The 24,029-nt window shown below is 37.0% G+C and overlaps 1 protein-coding gene across 7 annotated transcripts in view; it reads left to right on the forward strand.

Moving 5' to 3' along the window:
- The window catches only part of MED6 (mediator complex subunit 6), a 70,488-nt gene extending 47,266 nt beyond the window's left edge, over nt 1–23,222 (forward strand). The window contains exons 1-9 of one of the 7 annotated variants that reach the window (XM_079127152.1): nt 3,532–3,771; nt 8,828–8,987; nt 10,151–10,242; nt 11,888–11,970; nt 12,556–12,664; nt 15,042–15,157; nt 19,513–19,539; nt 22,192–22,219; nt 22,817–23,222. In XM_079127152.1, the coding sequence (XP_078983278.1) occupies nt 3,750–3,771; nt 8,828–8,987; nt 10,151–10,242; nt 11,888–11,970; nt 12,556–12,664; nt 15,042–15,157; nt 19,513–19,539; nt 22,192–22,219; nt 22,817–22,947 (768 nt within the window). In that variant the 5' untranslated portion in view covers nt 3,532–3,749 and the 3' untranslated portion in view covers nt 22,948–23,222. Of the gene's footprint in view, nt 1–3,531; nt 3,772–7,684; nt 7,800–8,827; nt 8,988–10,150; nt 10,243–11,887; nt 11,971–12,555; nt 12,665–15,041; nt 15,158–19,512; nt 19,540–22,191; nt 22,220–22,816 lie in introns of those variants that run through there. The other 6 variants (XM_079127149.1, XM_079127150.1, XM_079127155.1 and 3 more) reach the window with 6 other exon arrangements.
- Nucleotides 23,223–24,029: the final 807 nt, after the last annotated feature.

The following is a 24,029-nucleotide window of genomic DNA, read 5'->3' on the forward strand; positions in this document are numbered from 1 at the left end:
ATATATCATACTTCACACAATGACATATATGTATATGTTACAGAAAGACTAAGAAAGGGTTAAGGAAGTCAACTTGTTAAAGGATGCTGTGCCAAGAGCAAGAACAGAGAGCAGATAGGAATGCAAAGAGTCACTGTAGGTGGTCAGATAAGGGTTTTTTTTTTTTTTTTAAGACACATTTATTCAGAGATATGATCAGACCATTACATTTAAAAAAAAGTCTAAGTTAAAATCCTTTGTTGAAATGCTTTACACTTTCCACAGAATAGAAACTAAAATAACCTGTTATACAATTAGTCACAAATACAGTCCTTCAGGTTTTTTTTTTTTTTTTTTTTTTTTTTTGCCCATAAACATGAGTATAGTCTTCTTTGTAGCAGTGAGGCCATGCCACCACCGTGCTTAGCTGCGTTCACAGGTCTGTGGTAACCTGTAGCTTCCCTGTCCCTTCTTTGGCTCTCCTCTCCTGCTAAGCTTTGTTTCCTGGCAGTATTTAAACCTTCTGTCACTGCCATAGCTACTGCTGCTGCAACCACCACAGTTACCTTGGTTTTTTTGGTTTGGCAAAGTATTGGCCTCCACCACCATAAGGTCCAGAGCTTCTGCCTCCAAAGCTTCCACCCTTCCTGGGTCCAAAATTTGATGGCTGGTTTGTTGTAATCGCCAAAATAATTGTAGCTTGACCACCTCCAAAATTGCTTCCATTATTACCAAAACCATTGTGGTCATCCCACTGCCACCATGTCCACCAACACCACGGCTGCCACCAAAGCCACCACGACCACTGAAGTTTCTTCCAAGACTAAAATTGTCATTTCCACCAAAACCACCTCCACGACCACCACCAAAGTTTCCAGAACCACGTCAACCTCTTTGGCTAGTTGAAGCACTGGCCACCTCTTGCATTGATAGGGCTTTCCTCACTTCACAGTTGTGGCCACTCACAGGATGGTGCTTCTGAATGACAGTCTTATCCATGGAGCCAAGGCCATCAAAAGCTACAAAAGCAAAGCCCCTCTTTTCTCCACTGCCTTAGTCATGATTTCAATAACTTCAAATTTCCCATACTGTTCAAAATAATCTCGTAGGTGATGTTCTTCAGTGTCTTCCACCAACAAAGATCTTTTCACAGTTAAGTGCGCCCCTGGACTTTGAGAATCTTCTCTTGAGACAGCTCTCTCTGGTTCCACAACTCTTCTATCTACCTTGCTGGTCCTGCATTCATGGCTGCATCCACTTCCTCCACAGTGGCTTAAGTGACAAACCACAGGAGCACTTGGTGTTTGGGTCTCTCATTATCATACAGTCTGTAAGTGTTCCCCATTGCTCACAATGGCTTCTCAGACTCTCATCAGTTGTTTCAAAGATCAGCCCTCTGATGAACAGCTTCCACAGTTGTTTGGGCTTCTTAGAGGACTCTGATTTAGACATGATGGCAGTAGGAAGACAGACTTTAACCATGCTTTCTTGTCGCGTGTCCGTGGCAGAAAGCAGGTAAGGATTTTAATGAACCGGTTCCCCAGAATTGTCAGGAGAGGACTGATAGCAATTTCAGAGTCTCTGCTTTGAGTGGACTATTCATGTGTCAGTGTTCCAGGCAGGAGAGACAATGATGAGCTGAAACCAGGGGACAGAGAACTGGGGGAGAATTTCCTGGGCAAGGCTTGAGACAAGTAACCAGGTGATGGGGTCAGGGTGCTTTGTGTCCAATCTTAGGAGGGGGTTCTTCGTTTTATGGGTCTTAGGTGAGAGCATTGTGTCTAGTGATTGCAGACACCCACATGTCCATGTGCTCCTGATTTAGTTTAATAAGTAGGCACAAATAAATGATTCATCAACTTGTGTCTTATGGTTTTGCTGGGCAGATATGGTTGTTTACTTGTATATACAAGGTATAGCATCATTTTACCTTGGCAGTCAGACTCAGAGTGACAAACGACTGCTTTACAAAATGGGAGTAACTCAGGGTGAGGCACAGCCTGAAAATTATAATTCTATTCATTATGGAGAACAAAGCACAGGCTGTTCTTCATAATTTCTAAACTTGAACCTCAATTACATTTCTCCCATTGCCTACAAGATAATGGTTGAGCAGCCAGGCCTGGTTTATCATACTTACCAAGTGTTTTATTATCTACAGATGTGCATTCTGTCACACTTCTTCCTAATCTCCTTCTCTCCTGATAACAATACAAGGAAACAAAATCAAAACAAAAAACTTGGTATTTCCAGCTGTCAAAACTATGTTCAGTGCATATATATATATATATACTTCCATTGGGACACTTGTTTTATACATAACATCTGAGGTATAAAAACCCAAGTCAAAAAATTGAAGTATATAAGCAATATACTTTCATTATATTAAGATTTTTAAAAATTGAACTCCCCATCTATAAGGTAGAAAATCCCAATTAAATTCATGGTCCTCCTGGGTTATGGTTAAATTCTGGGGGCAGCTTTCATAGTCGCTGTTTTTGAAGATGTAGGTTCCCATCCCAGATCCCTTCTTCAGATTTTGAGACTTCTCAGTCTCTGCGCCTTGTTTGCAGTATTGCCATCATTTTGCGTTTACAGAGCCACACTGAAGCCTGAATCTTTTCTGAGGTTTTCCCCATACCACAGAATCTTTCTCTGAAGTCTTGCGACCTGTTCCAGAATACCTGGAACACAGGTATTGTGCCATCGCTCTGGGTATTCTTTCTTAATCTTAATGGTTTACTCCAGGCCTTGTGAAGTTTTGGCCTCATATTGGTTTAAGGGGTTTAGTCACATAAAAGCTGACCACACTCAAATCCTATGTCCAGTCTCAGCTCATTATTTTGGAGCAGGGTGAAAAACAGAATGTACAGTAGCTCTTATATCTAACAGCTCATTGGATACACGTGAAACTAGGGTGGCTCCCACTTCTAACTCTGCAGCATCAGAATTTATCTTTTTGACAGTCCTGAGAGATCAAGAATAAATTTTCTAATTCCTCGGTGATGAACCTGCAGCGGTCCCCGCTTTAACCTCCTTTTCCCTGTAAGTCTCCCAAGTCTTTTTCCAGTAGTCCTCCCAGTGTTGGACCCTCCTTTGGCCCTGCCCTCACCTTTCAGCTTCTCGCTGCAGCTGCTTGCCAGCCTTTCTGCCCCCTTTACCCGGCGGGCTCCCGCCTCCCGGCCGGCTCCCGCCTCCGGCCTCGCCCCTCAGTTCCCGGTCCCGCCCCTCAGTTCCCGGTTCCCGCCCACTGCGGGGTCCCACCCTTCTACCGCCCAGTCGCTCTCTGCTCCGGGCTACCACCAGGTCCCACCTCCCAACCCCGCCCATCTCCCGGCCCCGCCCCTCAGCTCCCCGTCCCCTACCACTGCCGGGTTCCACCCTTCTACCACCCCTCTGCTCTCTGCTCCGGGCTACCACCACTGACCCGGTCCCACCTCCCAACCCCGCCCACCTTCCGGCCCCGCCCCTCAGCTCCCCGTCCCCTCCCACTGCCGGGTTCCACCCTTCTACCACCCCGCGGCTCCCAGCTCCGGCTACCACCGCTGAGCCACGCCCCCTTCTTCCCCGCCCATCTCCCGGCCTCGCCGCTGCTTTGCCCTGTCTTCCGGGCTTCGCGCCTCTAGTGCAATTTTCTCCCCGCTAACCCCCTTGTGGACTCTTAATGTCCCTCCTCACCATCCGTAAGGTATTCAACCCGCATATTTTGTCGTAATAGTTATTACGTTTACTCTGCGCCGGAAAGAGAATCTACGAGCGCTTCTGCAATCATGGCGGCGGTGGATATCCGAGGTAATATATGCTGTTAATACTTTGTCCCCTGTTTGTGGACTGGTTTGGGGGTTTGTAGCTGGTGGGGCAAGGTTCAGAGTCCTTTGTCAGGACTCTCAAGTAGTTTTGAATGAGTTTTTGTGGACGACCCAAGGCTCTAATCTGGCGAAGAGTTTTTCCTCAGTTCTTGACGGGTCTTTTAAAAGCGTTGAAGGGAAGGGATTTGAGGCAGCCCTGGGCTTTGAGCCCTCAGAACTGCAGTACTGTTCTACATATCCATCTCTGCAGCATTGTTGGGGCTGTTGTATCGGGGCGAGGGTGGCCTTTGGGCAGAGAGGGGAATGGTATAATGAGCTGACGATTTGATTGATATCTTGGGACTTGTCCTGGGGTCACGTTATTTTTCCCCAGTTTTTTTTTTTTTTAATCAGCGCATTATAATTGTACGTAATGGTGGGATTTGTTGTTACACATTCGTAATGCACACAATATGACAATGTAATTTGGTCAATATCACTCCCCAGCACGTTCCCTCCCTCCCCGCCTCCCACCCCTGTTACTTTTCCTGTTTTACTGATCTCCCATTGATTTTCAAGAGATGCCCCCCTTTTCCTTTTTCCTCTTTTTTGTTTCCACATATGAAAGAAAGCATAACGACCCTTGACTTGTGTTTGGCTTATTTAGCTTAACATAATAATCTCTAGTTCCATCTATTTTCCTGCAGATGACATAATTTTATTTTTCTTTATGGATGAGTAAAATTCCATTGTGTACATTTTCTTTATCCATTCATCCATTGGTGAACATCTAGGTTGATTCCATAGTTTGACCGTTGTGAATTGTGCTCCTTTAAACATGTATCACTGTAGTAGAAAGACTTTTTAACTCTTTAGGATAAATATGGAGGAGTGGTGTAGCTGGGTCAAATGGTGGTTCCCTGTCTAGTCTTTTGAGAAATTTCCATACTGATTTTTATAGTGGTTGTAGTAATTTACAATCCCATCAACAGTGTAAAAGTGTTCCTTTTTCTCCACATCCTTTCCAGCATTTATTATTATTTGTATTCTTGATGACTGCCATTCTGACTGGTGTGAGATTAAATCTCACTGTAGTTTTGATTGACATTTCCTTAATTGCTAATGAAATTGAACATTTTTTCATATACTTATATATATTTTCATATATAAATATATTTCATATATTTATATGTTCATATATTTTCATATATTCATGTATTTCTTTTGAGAAGTGTATTTGCCCATTTATTCTTTTTTGTGTGTGTGTTCAGTTCTTTATATAGCCTAGATATTAATCCTCTGTCAGAAGAGTAGCCAGCAAAGATTTTCTCCCATTCTGTAGTTCCCTATTCACATTCATAATTGTTTCCTTTGCTGTGCAGAAGCTTTTAAATTTGATGCCATCCCATTTATTAACTTTGGGCATTATTTCCTGAGCTTTAGGGGTCCTATTGAGAAAGTTGTTTCCTGTGCCTGTATGCTGGAGTATTGACACAAAGTTTTCTTCTAGGAGTGGCATGGTTTCTGGTGTAATCATGGGTCTTTGATCCATTTTGGGTTGATTTTTGTGCAGGGTGAGAAATAAGGGTTTAGTCTCATTCTTCTACATATAGATAACCAATTTTCCCAGCACCATTTGTTAAAAAGACTGTCTCTTCCCTCATATGTTTCTGTGGGGCCACCTTATTCTTGAGTTCATACCCCATGGGTGTCTGGACATGAAATGTTTCTGTGGTAAATTAAAAAAAATTTTTTTAGATGTCGATGGACCTTTATTTTATTCATTTATTTATGTGCAATGCCGAGACATGCTAGGCAAGTGCTCTACTGCTGGGCCACAACCCCAGTCTTCTGTGGTAAATTTTATTTTTGAGTTTGTAATACCTTCCATTGAACACCCACTAATTATTGAGGGCAGGATTGTTTCTTTCTCACAGCTAGACTGTAGAGATATTCAAATATTTGTTCAGTTAGTGAATAAATATATGGAGGTGAGACGTTTTAATTCTTGACCTTGGGTGGCTTTTTTGGGGGGGTGTATATACTTGATTTTTTAAAAATTTATTTTGATTCATTGTACACAAAATTTATTTTGATTCATTGTACACAAATGAGAAAAAGTTGTTTCTCTCTGATTGTACATGAAGTAGAGTTGCACCATTTGTGTAATCATATGTGTACATAGGGTAATGATGTTTGTCTCATTCTGTTATTTTTCCTCCCCCCGCACCCTTTTTTCCTCTATACAGTCCAACCTTATACTTGATTTTTGAAGTATTTGTGAGATTCCTTTTTCTATATTAATCAAATTGAGGACTAGAAGACTTATTTATACTTCTTTAGTGATCGTCAGATTTCTGGATCATGTTTTTACCTGTTTGTCTCTCATTATAAGTGATTACTTCAAATGCCTAATTTCTTTACTTTCAGTTTGTTAGAATGCTGTACTTCAAGTATGTCACTATGTAGTTTTGCTGATGACATTTACTCCATAAGACTATATTCAGATATTTAGTTTTTGTGATGTTTTACTTTTTATTTAGATTTGTTAGGGTTATAGAAAAAGCTTTAAGATAGAAGTGTATCTTAGAGCAAGAAGGTTGGTATGGCTAGAGGTGAAGTAGAGAGGATGTAGGAAGGAGATTGGATTAGAGAAGTATCATAGGCTGGGGTAAGGTCTTTGGCTTTTCCTTTGAGTAAAATGGAGAGTCATGGAAGGTTTTCACTAGAGGGATGACATATTCTGACTTTTTTTTTTTTTTTTTCCTAACAAAAATCACGTTGGCTGCTGAAACCATTGAAGGAGGAGGACAAGGGTAGAATTAGAGAAATCTGTTAGGAGGCCATTTCTGTAATATGTGGTGATTAGGAGGTAGTTTGGAGTAGGGCGGTAACAATTTCCTAGTGGAAATAGATAATTTTGTTATTTTCCAGCCATAGCCCATACTCTTAATATCAGCCATTTTGAAGATGAACATCCTCGAATGTTGGAGTCTGTGTTAGTGAATTGATAAAGATGTATGATTAATTAAGCACATCATACTTGTCCTTGGCCTTCAGTTGTGAACTTATAAGCTTTTGCTCATTACTGTGAATCAGGTCCTGTACTAGTTGTTAATGAGTAAAAATCACAATTTAATGGAAGCACATTTATATTTCTGAGTTATGAGTATTAATAACAAAAATGTGCAAAAATTGCTGTAGGACAGAGAAAAGGCTACCACCACTATCATCATATTTGACAATTTATTTGGCTATTACAGTGTACTGTTTTACATATATAATCTAGTATGTATAATTATAGATCCTACCTACCAACAATTATGGAAAATTAATAGATAAGGATTTGAAATTTTGAGAGCCTGGTAGAGAAGACAGCAACAATGCTTAGAAAGTTAAGGACACAAGAAACATTTTTAGGGAGAAAGAGAGACAATTTCCTAAGGAAATTAAAAATCTGTGTGTAATTTGTTTTGCTATAAGTAAAACTATGTTAATGATTGAACCATTGAATTTAAAACTGAGAGTAATTATTATCGTAAGTTGCCTTTCAATAGAAAAAAATGTCATTTTCAGAAAATGTTATTTCCTGTTCTGTTCTATATTTGGTCATTAGCATACTTCATCTGTTTGTCTCTACCTGTATTTTCAACACACAAGGCACATTTTACATTTTTACTTAAAAAATATTTGAACTTTGTTTTCATTTGATTAATTTTGCTCAGAATTGCTTGTCACCTTGAATTTGTTTTTCTGACTTTTTCAAAGATACCTGAAGCAGATGCTGAAGTTTTTCAACTAGTATTATATAGTTGTTTTTTTTTTTTTTTTTTTTTTTTTGGTATCAGGGATCAAACTCATGGTACTTAACTCCTGAGCCACATCCCCATTCCTTTTTATATTTTATTTTGAGACAGGGTTTCGTGAAGTTGCTTGGGACCTCACTAAGTTGCTGAGGCTGACTTTGAACTTGGGATCTTCCTGCCTCAGCCTCCCAAGTGCTGGGATTATAGACGTGTGCCACCATGCCTGGTATTTTGATGTTCTTGTTTTAGTCCTGTTTGTCATAGCCAATAGATAATAAAAGCTCATTCATTCAAGGTGGCTATTTACTATGTCTTTTAAAAATTTAATTAATACTCTGGAATATGAAACAATGTGGTTATAAAAAGGGAATTTTACTTAATCAACTGCCCCCTGATTTTTACACCATTATCATCTTGTCTACATAATAGCTTCCAAACTTATTGTTCCTCTTGAGAGATCTCAAAACTGTTGACTGTGGATGTGTTTGAAATTTTTGAATTATTTGCCAACAAATAAAAACTCAGTAGTTCCCCTTTTTTGTCTGGGGGACATTGGGGATTGAACCCAGGGGTGCTTTACTGCGGAGCTCCATGTCATTTTTTTTTTTTTTTTTTCTTTTTCATTTTGAGACAGGATCTAAGTTACCTAGGCCTCAAACCTGTGATCCTCCTACTGCAGCATTCTGAGTAACTGGGATTACAAGGGCGTGCCACCATGTCTGATAGGATTTCCACTTTTTTAAAAAGAACTTTCTAGATCTCTAATCTTAATGCTTCTTCACTTAATCAGATTATTCTTTAAACACATTTTACATATACGTGTATTTACCGTGTAAGTAAAAATATATGTATATTAAACATATATGTGTATTTTCATACCTTTCTCTGTTCTGCTTGTAATCACTTTACTCTTTTCCCCGTGGTGATTCCCTGTTTATCATCACATAACAGAGCTAAAGTCCACCTCCCCTCAATGAAAAATCTTTTCCATTCCCTAGGTATTCTTATCCCTCCTCTGTGCTTTCAAAACTCATTTATCCATACTTTCATTCTAATACTTAAGATATTCTGATGCTTTATTTTGTGTTGTCATTGTTTTCTTGCATACTTCTCTCTTCTGTTAAGTACACAGATTAGTATTCATGTTATTCTTATAGTAATAGTGCTTGCTACAGTAGATGCATGAGGATGTCTCTTGGATTGGATTCTTTTGCTTTTCTAATTCTTTATTATTATATGTTTTTTTTCCTGTAGATAATCTGCTGGGAATCTCTTGGGTTGACAGCTCTTGGATCCCCATTTTGAACAGTGGTAGCGTCCTGGATTACTTTTCAGAAAGAAGTAATCCTTTTTATGACAGGACATGTAATAATGAAGTGGTCAAAATGCAGAGGCTAACATTAGAACACTTGAAGTAAGTTATTTTAAGAAGGTAGCATCTTTGCCAACTAGAGATTTTGCAGTGCACAATTCTTTCAAGCCCTGGATCATGAAGTACAGTGTAGAATATTTGGTAGAGAAACTGAAATTTTGTTTGCATTTGTATAAATATGACATTCAAGGAAATTGTTAGTAGTCACTTGTAACTTAGAAGTCTTTTCTGAATAACTCGATAATGTCTATTTAAAATAACAAGTTTAGATGTTGCTCTGATGTGTGTTTTTAGCAGTGCATCTTCCTCTCAACCATATAATCTTGATTATTGCCCCTTTAAATCTAATTTAATGTTTCCTGATTTGTAATAGGTTTTTCTTTGTATGACAAATAAAGAAAATATAATTTTAAACACAGAGCAATATTCTTTAGACTTAGGATGCAAAATAATCAAGAATTTATTTCTATTACAAACATTTCTGAAACTGTGTATAATTCTTCATTTGTCCCCAAAGTATCATGGGGGTGGCTTTTATGAAATTAAATTTTTATGGCATTTTTGAATGGCTTTTTGTGGCAGGTCAAAAAAAATGCGATGAGAGTGAGGATATGGTTTTTGATGTTTTCTATTTGGGTAAAATATACAGTAGGGTCTTCATGTTTATTTTTATATTTTTTTAATGTATATTTATAGGTCTTCTTGACTAGGAAGCACCATAGTATTTTGAATGCCTTTTTGAAAAAAGATACTTTCAACTTACTTTTTTGGCTGAAATACTTAGATTTAAATTCATGGTGAATTTTTGTAGGAAAAATTTTGTTGCTTAAGAAACAAATTTTACCTGTAATCCTAGTGGCTTGCAATCAGGGCTGAGGCAGGAGGACTGCAATTTCAAACCAGCCTCAGCAACTTAGTCAGGCTCTAAGCAACTTAATGAGACCCTACCTTAAAATAAAAATTAAAAAGGACTGGAAATGTGGCTCAGTGGTTAAGCTCCCTTGGGTTCACTCCCTGGTACCAAAAATAAAAACAAAACAAACAAACAATCTAACTTTTTATCACCTACCTAGGAAAATAGTTTTTTTTGACTGCCAGGTTTTAACACCAAACACAGGCAGTTTTAATCCTATGTAAAATGTTGCTGCTACTCTTAGATAGTAACGTTGTAGGCATTCAGAGATTCCTGGGTTTGTCTGTTTTAGTCAGATGGTTGGAGTTGAGTACATCCTTTTACATGCTCAGGAGCCCATTCTTTTCATCATTCGGAAGCAACAGCGGCAGTCCCCTGCTCAAGGTAAGGTGTGTAAACTGCAGGCATTATTTTCTTTAAAAATACCTTGGTTTATTTCTTATTGTTTTTGGATTGAGTTCTGTTTGCTGGGTCCCCAGGACCACATAATTTTTAGTACTTTTCTAGGTGGACCCATCAGATTCATCATGTGATTGTACTCATGGCCAAGATTTGTTATGACTGTACAGTAAGGATGCACATCCAGATTAGTAATGGAAAAAGACGTTATGAGGTAGGGTCTATAGGAATCCACATGTAAATTTTCTGTGCTTTCCCTCTTGTGAGGAAACACACTAAGTATGCTCTCCATTCACTAGTGAGATGTGGTCACATGTTTGTGTCTGCTGAGAGAAACCCATTTGAGACTATGGATCCAGAATATATTTTGAGGAATCCTCCACAGAATTCCAGACTCCTAGAAGAAAATAAGGTGCCTGCATACTCAAGTTGTACATTTTGTCTAGGCAAGCTGATACAGCAGGCAAAACTCTCTCTTAGGAAATGTTTAAAAAGCCACTGGTCATGTGCTTGGACACTGGGACTTTTACAACATGCCCAATGATGACTCTCTAAAAACCAGTAGAATAAGAAATCAGATAGTGCTGTGTCCGCTACAGCTCCCAATTAGATACCCTCATCAAAATATTTACGAACAACTCTTAGTATTGATTTCAGAGAATGACTTACTAAAGCAGTTGCAGTTCCAGAATCCAATTTATTTTTAAAATGGAGGCATTACAGAGAATCAGAGAACCTTAGAAGAAAGGCAAGGCCATGTGAAAGAATTCAGGGTATAGAAGCTGCCTAGAATGGCACTGGGCTAAATAGCAACTATCATATTCCTTAGGACTCAGCCCTGGGGCACAGTCTTTTGCTTTAAAGTTTTAACTCCCAAAAGTTAGGTTGAATGACTGTAGCATTGGCAATATTTGGAAACTTGTTAGAAATGCATTATGCACTATCTCATTTTTAATGAGCTCCAGGTGCACATTAAACTGATTTAATATGATTTAGATGTACTTGTTTGAAAAGCAGCGCTTGTCAGAGTTGACATACTTTTTCTGCAAAGGGCTTAGAGAGTACATTTTTTTTTTTTTTTTTTTTGATACTGGGGTTCGAACCTGCTTTACCACTGAGCTACATCCTCAGCTCTTTTTATTTTTATTATTTTTTAAAATAATTTAACCTTTATTTTAGTTATTTTTTGTGTGGTACTGAGGATTGAACCCAGGGCCTCATATGTGCTAGGCAGGTGGTCTACCACTGAGCCACAACCCTGGCCCTTATTTTTTATTTTGAGGCAGGGTCTCACTGAGTTGTCAAGGCTGGCCTTAAATTTAAAATCTTTCTGCTTCAGCCTCCCACATTGCTAGGATTATAGGCATGTGTCATGTGGTAAGAGTAAATTCTTTAGGCTTTGTGGGCTTTATAGACTGACAGATTTTCAATTATTGCCAAAGCAGCCATAGTAATATGTAATGAATGGGTATGGCTATTTTCTAGAACCACTTAATTTACAAAACAGGAATGGCCAAACCTTGCCTAAATTTAATATGGCAAATGTCAAATTTTAGTTGTTCTTTTTATGAAAATCTAGTAGTTTGTGTTCTTAGCTGGTTCATAAACATTTGTTTTCCTTCTGCTTTAGTTATCCCACTAGCTGATTACTATATCATTGCTGGAGTGATCTATCAGGCACCAGACTTGGGATCAGTTATAAACTCCAGAGTGGTAAGTGTTCTTAACACAGAAGAAAACTTTTAATGTAGCTGCCCTGCTTCCAGGAACCAAGTAGAAGCTCTTCTGTGTAAGTGATATAAAGTACTATTAGAATGTCTTAAACATTGTTTACTGTAGACCAAGTCAGTGCTAATATACACACTTGGCCTTCTATATTCACAGTTTTCACATCCATGGATTTAACTGCTGTACAATGAAAATACTCAAAAGGCACCTGTGCTGAACATGTACAGATTATTTTCTTGTCATTGTTTCCCAAACAATACATTGTAATAACTATTTACATAGCATTATATTGTTCTTATAAGTAATCTAGAAATGACTTAAAATATATAGGAATGATTTAAAGTATGTAGGTTAATACATTTTATATAAAGAATTTGAGTATATGTGAATTTTGGTATCTGGAAAATCGTGGAACCAATTCAAAGTATAGCTCCAGTTATATACTAATTTAATTAAGTTCTTAAAAATAGAAAATTACTGTCTTTGCATATGTAATATTTTGTGATTATGTACTTTCAGAAATTTTGGTTGACCTAGTAAGAAATTTATAATTTGTTTTCTTATTACAAGCTTACTGCAGTGCATGGCATTCAGTCAGCTTTTGATGAAGCTATGTCATACTGTCGATATCATCCTTCTAAAGGATATTGGTGGCACTTCAAAGATCATGAAGAGCAAGGTATGTAGACACCTAGACCCTTCTAAAATGGTTTTTGAGCCTTTGAGGATGAAACTCTTTTCTTTCTTTTTTTTTTGTGATACTAGGTTTGAACCCAGAAGTTCTCTGCAACTGAGCTACATCTCCAACCCTTTTTATTTTTTATTTTTAGACAGGGTCTAAGTTGCTGAAGCTGGTCTTGAACTTGTGATCCTTTAGCCTCAACCTCCAGCATTGCTGGAATTACAGAAGTTGTTTTCTTTAGGATGATGACTGTGAATGTTTTCTAGGTATGCTTTACTTTTTCATAGGGTGATGACATTGTTACATTTGTGATTCATATACTAGAGGTGGTAATAATAACTTTCATGTAGGAATATAAATTTAATCTGTCAGATGATAATCTTTGTGAAGGTAATTTAAGGTTTTAAAATATTTGGAGCATAAAGAGGAGAAACAGTGATGAAGAATAAGCAAAGATACTTCCTGCTTACCTAACTGTTGAGTCATGTTGGAATTTGGAGCCCTTTGTCCTCTGCTCTTCAAAGTAGGGAATTGAGGGGTTGCCCTTAGAGTTCCATTTCCAGATGACCAGGCTTTTTTCTGATCCTTCTATGTTATCACCTAGAGGTTCCCTAGTTCCCATGGTTCTTATCTATTACTGTTTTTGTGTTAGTCAGCTTTGTGTTGCTGTGACCAAAGAACCCAACAAGAACAACTTACAGGAGGAAAAGTTTATTTTGGCTCATAGTTTTAGAGATTTAGGCCATGGTCAGCCAACTCCATTGCTCTGGACCCAAGGTGAGGCAGGACATCATGACTGGAGGGCAGTAGTGTAGGAAAATTGTTTACCTCATGACTGCAGAGAAGCAGAGTGTGGAGGTGCTGCAGGGAAGATGAACCCTTTCAGGGTGCTCCCTCAGTACCCACCTCCTCAAGCCAAGCCCCACCAGCCTGCAGTTACCATAAGGTTAGTCTACTCAAACTGATGAACCAATTAGGTTATCGCTTTCATAATCCAATCATTTAACTCTGAATATTCCTGCATTAACACAGGATCTCTTGGGGGACAACTCTATTCAAACTATAACATCTTTTCACCATATTTTACCAGAAAAACCTACTCCCAGAAATGTGTCTGTAAGCAATATTTCTATTTCTGGCATTTCCTTTTCTGAGCATGACAACTCAGAATACATAACTATGGGAAAGGTAGCGTTTGTATAAAATGTTTTTTCAGATAGTTATTTTAATTCTTTCTAGTAGGTGCAGGCAACAACATTTGATGTTGGAAAGTTTTTCTTCGTTGAATGAAGTTGGCCCATGGGCTGTTTTGCCTTACCCTAAGGAAGTTTGTAGTAGTACTTACCCAGAACCATTCATTAAGAGATAGTTCCCCAATAGCCTCCCTATTACCAGCCTAAGTCTCATATGTGAATAACTTCAGAATTTTTCTTTTAGGTTCTTTTTTTTTTTTTTTTCTTTCCTCTTTTCATGTTCTGTTTTTGTTTTGTTCAGTGAATCACAATCTTTATAATTGAGCATGGTAACTTGAGTTTGTGAGACATGCTTATTCTATTTGCTACTAGTAGATTTTTTGGAAAAAGACCATACAATATGCTTGAAATACAAAACAATTTCAAATCAAGAATCTGGATTTTGATTTAGGTCATTAAGCCTTAAAACTCTTATGTCTACCCATGCTTTTATACTGAAACTGGGTATCTTTAAAAGACATGTATATCAGCTTCTTTACTTTTAGAATATAACATTATTTGCTAGGCAGAGTGATGAACTCCTATAATTCCAGTTATCTGGAATGCTAGGGCAAGAGGATTGCAAGTTCAAGGTCAGCCGTGGCATCTTGGTGAGACCCTGTCTTAAAATAAATAATTTAAAAGGACTGGGGATGAAGCTCAGTGGGAGAGCACACCTGGGTTCAATCCTCAGTACTGCCAAAAATTAAAAAAAATTTTTTTTTTAAATTTTTCATTTAGGTAAGAGAGAACAAACACTCCCTTTATATATGCTGTGATGTGCTGTGTTTAGCATATTTGGGGAATTGTGTTGGCATAGCAGCCATTGAAAATAACGATGTTTGAGCCTGGTGTGATGCATGCCTATAATCCCAGTGACTCAGGAGGCTTGAGTCAGGAGGATCACAAGTTCCAGGCCAACCTTAGCAGTTTAGTGAGGCCTAAGCAACTTAGTGAGCCCCCGTCTCAGAATAAAAAATGAAAAGGGTTGGGGCTGGGTAAAGCAGTCCTGGGTTTAATCCCCAGTACCCACACCACTATACCAATGAAGTATGAATATTTCTAAGTGGGTCAAGATTTGTAAACTATGATACACCAAACTAAGTAGGCAATGATTTGATTTGGATCTCATATTTTAATAGATAAAGTCAAGCCTAAAGCCAAAAGGAAAGAAGAACCAAGCTCTATTTTTCAGAGACAACGTGTGGATGCTTTACTTGTAGATCTTAGACAGAAATTTCCACCCAAATTTGTGCAGGTAATGACAATGTGTGGCTAATTTTAATTTGACACTCTTTCCTGATATACATGTTTAAATTGACAACTGTTTCAAGTATGATCTAAGATTACTGGTTTTTCTGAACAGTTAAAAAATTACCTCTGAATCAAAGGAATGGTATCAGAAGACTAAATGGAGGAAGTGGAAGGGAGTAGATTAGAACATTAGTTCCTTATTAAATCTTGCAAACTAGAAGGCTGGCATGTAGATAATATTCTTGTTCAAAAGATTACTGGAAGTATAACTGTAACAAAACTAGAATATAAAAGTTAGGTTCTTTTTACTCTACATGCGCTGCCTTTCTAGCCTGTTATAGTAGGTATTTAAGCTCCTTAAATGATGGAATTCTTTTGTAACAAAAAATAATAGAACATTTGTGATGAAGGATTTGGTCTGATAAAAGGGGCAATTGGGAATAATAATTGAGTTACACCATACTGGTATTTAAGTTTTGAATTCTGCAGTGTGGTTTAGGAGGGGAAAGTTCAAACCTCAATAGTAAACCCACCTTCCATCCTACTGAATGAACTTTTGACGTCAAGTGATTAAGAGATGGATTATATGAATGTGTTGTATTCATGGTTAGTTTTTGTTCTTATGGAACTTGTAAGATTGTGTACACCCCTGCTTGTTTATACTATTATTCCTAGAAACTATAGGAATTTTCAAAGGTAGTTTTAAAATAAATGAAGTTTTTCGTACTGTGGATGACTTCAGAGCAGGTCTCCCCTTCCTCTTTTGCTGACTCTTTCGTAGTGAGAAATATGTGTTACTGGAATGGTTATATGTAGTGAAGGGAGCAGAGGATGCAAATTGGAACATAGGACAAGAAAGCCAGTTTAGAAAAATCTGGTGAATTATATTTGAAAATGGAACAGTGTTCATTGAATAAATAAATGAATGAATTATAGCTGCGTGCCAGGTGATGGACATCCACTATAGGATGTAAGAGGTTAGTTGTGGTTGACCATTTATTCAGTGAGTATTTACCAAGTAGCCTGAGGGAAGAATACCTGGATATGCAGTGTCCAGTACATAGCCACTGGGCACATGTATTGAGTGTTGGAATTACAACTAGTCCAGATTGAATTGTGATGTAAATGTACAACATACTGGATTTTAAAGACATATACCAAAAAAAAATTTTGGATGTATTTTATAAAATGAAATATAGTAAACTTAATTGTTTCTTATTAAAAATGTGATTAAGAAACTTAAAATTACATGTTGTTTGCATTTGTCACTCATATTTCTTTTTTTAATAGATATTTTTATTCTAATTAGTTATACAAGACAGTAGAATGCATTTTGACATATCAAACATAAATGAAGTATAACTTCTTATTTGTCTGGTTGTACATGATATAGAGTTACATAGGTCATGTAATCATCTGTGCACATAGGGTTATAATATCTGGTCATTCTACTATCCTAGCCTTGTGCCCCCTCCTCTCTCTCCACTCCCCTCTGTCTAATCCACAATACCTCTGTTCTCCCTGTCTCCTTTATTGTGAATTAGCATTTGCATATCAGAGAAAACATTTGACCTTTGGGATTTTGGTTCTTTGGGACTGGCTTAATAGCTTAGCATAATATTCTCCAGTTCCATTCATTTACTGGCAAATGCCATGATTTAATTCCTCTTTAAGGCTGAGTAATATTCCATCGTGTATGTACACCATATATACCACAGTTTATTTATCCATTCATCTGTTGAAGGGCACCTAGGTTGGTTCCATAGTTTAGCTATTGTGAATTGAGCTGCTATAAACATTGATGCGTCACTCATATTTCTTTTGAATAATGCTGATCTAAAAAACAGTAATAGAAAACCAGAAAGGTAAAGGGTGTTAGTAAACATGTAATGAGAAACCCGAAAATGCGTTGAGGGTTTACTCTTGTTTGTAGAAGGAAAGGGTAGAATAATGGAAGATGAGGCTTCAAAATGAACCAAGGTCAAGTTGAGAAGGATTTTGTATGCCATGCAAAAAAATTTGGGTTTATTCCTAAAGAACAGGATTCACTATTTTAAATCTGTAACCCATTACTACCTCCATAAACATAGCAAGCTTCCATCTGCATTCAGAGGTACTTGCAGTATTTAAATAATAGCTATTATCATTAGAGACAAGTCAAATCAGTGGTAAATATTTCACGTGTGTGCATATATATGTATATACATACACACATGTACATGTATGTACATATGCTTTTTGATATTTCTGTACATCAGATTCGGAGCTTCATGTGTGCTAGGCATACACTCTAACTCAGTTACAGCCCTAGCCCTTTTATGTATACACTTTAAGTGCATACCCCAAAGCACTAGTATATTAGAATATTCTCTTCCTTCATGGTCATTTTTAGTGATCAGCTGATATTTCTATTATTGTGGCAGTAGAGACCTATTGGATTTTTAAAAGTAGTTATGGGATGTAATGTATTGTAGCCCCTTTATATATGATTTTGCTTTCTGCAATTTCAGTTATAGTCAGCCATGGTCTAAAAATATTAAGTGGAAAATTACAGAAATTAATAATTCAAAGTTTTAAATTGCATGCTGTTCTGAGTAGATGTTGAAACCTTATGCCATTCTGCTGTGTCCCTCCTAGTACATGAATCATCCCTTTGTCTAGTAGATACACACTATGTATGCTATTTACCCATTAATCACTTAGTAACTGTCTTGGTTCTCAGATTGACTGTTGTTGCATCACAATGCTTGTGTTCATGTAACTCTTATTTTACTTAATGTCTCCAAAGCACAAGAATAGTAATGCTGAAAGTATGAATATGCTAAAGAGAAAGCTGTAAAGTACTTACCTTAAGTGAAAAGGTGAACATTCTCAACTTAAAAAAAGAAAAAGAAAATTTATACTGTGATTGCTAAAATCTATGGTAATAATAGATCTATCTGTGAAAATGTGAGTAAGGAAAAGAGAAATTTGTGTTAGATTTACTGTCATACGTCAAACTGTAAGTTATAACATTAGTGTTTAAGAGCTTAATTAAGATGCAAAAGCTATTAAATTTGTAAGTGGAAGATTAGAACAATAAATACATTCTGATGAACAATGTGTTGCACCAGAAAGCATTGAGTCTATAGGAAGACTTCGACAAGGGACTCCTAAAATTAGTGATACTTAGCCATTTACCGGAAGTAAGGGATGTATACACATATTTAGGAATAGGTTTGGATTGAAGAATATAAAAATTACTGGAGAGGCTGTTTGCTGATGAAGAACTTGATTACAGCAGAGTTGAAGTTGATTTAAGGAGACATCATGAGAAGGTCAATAGTAGTCTAATACTATGTTACATTACCTATGTCATTCACCTCACTTCATCATATCATGTAGGCATCACCTCACATCAGAGAAGTGTGAGTATGGTACAGTAAGATTTTGGAAAAGAAGCTACATTCATGTAACTTATATTACAATATATTGTTGTAATTGTTCTATTTTAATAGTTATTGTTGTTAATCTCATCATGCCTAAATTAGAAGTTAAACTTTATCATAGGTATGTGTGGGGAAAATATAGTATGTATAGGTTTTGGTACCTACATTTTAAGGCATTCACTGGGGGTCTTGGCAGGTATTTCCTCCATGGATAAGAGGGACTACTGTTGTCTCTTTGTATTATACAAAGATAACTAATAACAGTATAGGGGATGCTTAGGAGACTGAAGTTTAGAGTCGGGGAACTTAGGTTGAAGAAACCCTAAATTTATTCTGTGGCCATAGGATAGAGGTATTTCAGTTGGGATAACTTAAATTTGGAGGCTGGGTTTGGTAAGATTGGCATTAAGGGTGATTCTGATGTTTGAGGCCTAGAATCAGACTAGGTATTATTTGTTAACCAAAATTCATAATATAGGAAAAACAGTAGATTTTTGTTGAAACATAGTTGTTAGGGTTCTATTTACATTGAACGACCTTCAAAATATTCAGCAACTTCTGTGTTTGGATTCCGAGGTCCTGTGGTGAGTGAATACTCTTTCTGGCTGAATACTCTTTCTGCCTTGAATCATTTGTGCTGTTCTATCCTGACGAGCTAGATATAGGCTTATCTCTTAATACAAAAAAGCTTTACCTTATAAAACATGAAAATTTCAAAAATATACAAAAATAGAATAACGAAAAGCATGGGATTGGGGATATTGCTCAGTGGTAGAGTGCTTGCCTAGTATGCATGAGGCCTAAGCTTCAGTCCCTGGTACCGCAAAAGAAAAGAGGGAACAAAGAAACTCTCAGGTACCTATTCCCTTGGTTCAACATTCATCAAACATGGCTCATTTTTTTTCTACCACTTCTTCCCACTTATTTTCAGGCAAATTGCAGACCTCAGATTGTTTCAGTAAGTTTTTTTTTTTTTTTTAATATTACATTTTTGTTTTAAAGGTTTGACAGCATACACACTTATGTTGCCATTTTCTTGAGCCCCACATTTCTTTTAACTATCCAGGGATCAATGGCTAACTCCCAAAGAGAGAATATGTAACAAAAGTAGGAAAATAATGGCTAGCTCAAGAACTACCAAAAAGCTTTCTGCTTAACTTAAACCTAAAGATGCAAATAGTCTACTCAGAGTCTCCTTGGACAACTTTTAGCTCATCTGAACTCCTGTTTACCAAGTGTCTTCTAAACACTTGTAGCTCAGAATTTAACTTTTCCTTATCTATTGTTTTTAACAGCTGGGCTTCTGGTACCTATGCATGTTGTGTTTATCGGGGTGCACAGGAGCACATCAAAGTCTTGACTGCTTCTTTGATGTCTTTCTTTTTCTGCATTTGAATTATTGTTACTGCTAGAGTTAGAATAGCACTGAGTATATTTTCAGATTTTTTTTTAAATTTTTTAGAATCTGCTAGAACATGGTAGGGTCTTACTTCAGTGAAGTTTATCCCAAGTCCTTTTCATTACATTTGATCAGAAAGGCACTCCCATTCTTTTTGCTCATCTCATACATATTCTACTAGTTTGTTCAGCAGTATTCACTAGAAAACATTAGTTAGTGTATGTTTTGGTTGGTAATGACATTATTTCAGTGTCTCATAGTGTTCATATGCTTCAGAATAGCTATATAAAAATTTTCCCATCTCAAATTTTTCATTCCTTTCAATGTTACTTTATACATTCCCTCTTGCTTTAAAGTAAGAAAAATTATTTGTTCCCCAAATTACTTTAGACATATTTAAGTCCTGATATACTCGCAAGATATGTGATATGTGACTGTGTGTGGGATTCCCCTACTCACTCTCATATTTTGGATATTTGCTAGAAAGACTTACAGGACTTGTCATCATATAGCTGTCTGTACTCAATGACTGAGAATTATTTCTGTGATACGGTAAGGATATACAGCCAGATCATGAAGGAAAAAGACACAGGTAGAGTCTTGAGGATTCCATGTACAGGCTTCCTTGTACTTTTTCCTTCCCATGAGAGGTTATACAGAATTTACTTCTTTCTTTCTTTTTTTTTTTTTTTTTTTGCCGTGCTGGGGATCGAACCCAGGGCCTCGTGCTTGCACTCCACTGACTGAGCTGTCTCCCCAGCCCTGTACTTCTTTCTTAACAGCAAGAATGCAACAACTTATGTGTATTTCTGCTCTGGGAAATCCATTAGAGACTCAGCTCCCAAGGTTTTTGTTTTTGTTGTTGTTGTTTTGGGGTAGAGAAAGAGAGGGGTTCATCATATACCTTCTCTTTTGTATAATACATACCAAAATTCCATAATTCTGAAGGAAAGTGGATATTCAGCATAAATTACATTTTGCAAATAATCTAGGTATAGTGAGCCACTGTTAATAGGTACAGAATGGTGGGAACCCGCCCAAAATTCAGCTTCCTAGGTACCAGCCAAGGGCCAACCTTGCAAAGCAGGCTTTTCTCGGGCTTTCCACAGTAACCCTTTTCTGCACAATGGGTAAAAATATGGAGCTCAGCTTTTGGTCTTGTCAAATGTAGATGTTCACAGTATTTTCAGTTGGAGTAGGCAATTTGGCAGTTGACAACATGAATCTGGAGCATGTGACACCAGAATATTTTGTAGTCTTGAGTCATAGGAATAGATAAGAAAGTTTAGGGAGGATATCTAAATTCAGAAAGAAATTTAGAAAACAGATGAAGGCATTAACTTTAGAAATTATTTTTTTCTTCTGAGATACTTAAATATATATGTGTGCGTGCATGTGTGTATGAAAGGTATAAGTTTGAAAGGAGATTGGAAGTAGTGTTGGCCTCCTATTGTTTTGACATTTTGCTTTTAAACATAGCATGCAAAGTGTCATTGACTGAGAGGGAGTAGTAAGTTGTGAGCCTTGAAGAGGAAGAAGGTATTTTAGAGCATTTAACTTTGATTGGACAATGGAGCCTAATCAAGTTAAAGAATTTCTGCACTTTGTTTTTTTTTTTTTTTTTTTGTACTGGGGATTGAACCCAGGGGTGCTTAACCTCTGAGCCACATCCCCAGACCTTTTTTATATTTTATTTAGAGACAGGGTCTCACTGAGTTGCTTAGGGCCTCGCTATGCACTTTGATTTTTTTAATGGTACACTTAGCACATGCCTTATGCTCGTACGAAAATCTCTCTTTTCTCTCCTTAGTTCCCATGCTTGCAGACTTCATTCTTCTTATAGTTTATGTCTTGAAAGTCTCCATTATTTTTCTCATTGGATTCTACTTAAACACTTTTGTAAAGCATTGTAACTAGCCTGTGAAAGCAGAGGGCTTTGTTAGCTGTTCAAGGGTTTTTATGATTGTTTATTCTGTTTTAGTTTTAGATTTGTCTTTTCTGGAATGGGGTATGAGAAGTGGAAAATGACAGATTAATTTTTTATGGTACTTGAACAGTAATTTTTCTTCATGATGTTATTTATAATGCAAATTTGGATGGGGGTGTCATTTTAATAAGATTTGTAAAGTCAAGAAGAAAACTTTGCTGAACTGACCTGACCTGTTCTGTTTCCTCTTTCTTTCTTCCCCCTCCCTGTTTTTTAAATTACAGCAAAAGTCTGGAGAAAAGCCTGTTCCAGGTATGGTTCATCTGATACTCTTATTAACCTTGATAGACCAAACAACCTGTTTAATGCATGTGAGATGTGCCGTGGTCATTTTGTCCTAGACTCTCCCTTTGTAGTTTGTCACTCCTAACCTTTGAGAACTGCTGAATTGCCAGTAGATGTTGTATTTGTGATAGTGATACTAGTATTTAAAAGCTGAATACTAATATCATCCTTTGGGTGGAAGGAGTAGGTATATTGAGGATGTATGAAAAAACAGGTTATTTGATGTGATTTTTTTCACAGGAATTGAACTGTCAGTAAAACTGATGGAATAATTGTATATCTTGTTTATACATGATGTCTGGCTTAAATGCCATGTGTTCTTGTCTAGTGTTGTACATTTCCTTGAGTTAATAATAGTTTATTAGGTTTGTAACTGGAGCTTCTTCAGTACATGTGCCTGAGAGAACAGGTAAATGTGGAAATTGAGATTGCAGTTAAAAGTGAATTTGAAAGAGCGAGCCATTCATATTAACCATAGTCTAAATTTATCTCATTTTTTATCTTCATTCCTCTCCAAAACAAAAAAAAAAAAAAAAAAAAAACAAATCTACGTTTGCTGTCCAGTGGATCAGACAAAGAAAGAGGCAGAACCTATACCAGAAACTGTAAAATCCGAGGAGAAGGAAACCACAAAGAATGTCCAACAGACAGTGACCACAAAAGGTCCCCCCGAGAAACGGATGAGACTTCAGTGAGGATTGGACAAAAGAGAAGCTTGCAAGACTCCTCTTGTCAATTATTAAACCTCGGTACTATGGTAGGCTCTTGAGCTTTAAGGCACTTGGTCCACAGCTCTCTCATTTGTGTGCAGTGTACTTGTTTAAGAAAGGATGTTATCCCTGTCTTGCTTCCTATGTGAATATTTCCTAAGTTTCTTTTGTAACCTTTCATGATCTGGACTTGAGCAGCCTGATTACTCACATGTGTACTGGAGTATAACTTTAAAGACAAAATAAAGGTATTTATATATTGCTTCCTCATGGCTTTTACCTTTTTACTATTATTTGTGAAAATTTTCAGCAGCACTTTGAGGACACAAAGGATTAGTATTAATGTAGTAATTAAGCACATTTTCTTGTATAGTTGCATATTCCTCAGTATTAATTTGGGGATAAAGGAAAGGAAAAAACTTACTGATATCATCATCTTACAGCTGCAAGAGTGTTCTGAATTTTGACTCATTTTTCTGTACATAGATAACTTTTTAAGCCACTTTATTCTGTTCGTACATTTACTTCATCATATTGTTATGTCTGTTTTAAGAATTTCCCCACATTTACTTAGTTTTTATACATCTATTTTAGTGACTAAATAATTCCTCTGAGTGATTATATCTCAGGTTTCCTAAACTTCCTGTGTTCTATTGGGAGACTTCAGTGATTAAATTTGTGTTTAATGCCTTTTCTATGTTTATGTTTTTAGGAAAGGATTCCAATATCAAAATATTGGATATTCCAAATATCACTAGGCTCTGTATTTTTATTGCTCTTAGTCTGTTTTGCCAAGTCCCCCTCCCATTTGGCCAAATCCTTTTTTTTTTTTGGTTTTTCCAAATCACTTAAATTTACAACTTTTAATGTACTATGAAGTCCATAGTTTCTTGAAATTCTCACCTTGCTCTTATGAAGAGTTGAGTCTATACTTTCAGTCTTCATCATCAGGAGGGATATCTAATTCTTCATTTGTCCACTGGGAGGGATATGGATATATAAAATGACTTGTCCGACTCTGCTGCCTCCAGCAGCCCGCACGGGGCAGCCTTTGAAGAGGCAGTCTC

The sequence above is a fragment of the Sciurus vulgaris genome (genome assembly GCF_902686455.1).
Source record: "Sciurus vulgaris genome assembly, chromosome: 2".
Lineage (NCBI taxonomy): Eukaryota > Metazoa > Chordata > Mammalia > Rodentia > Sciuridae > Sciurus > Sciurus vulgaris.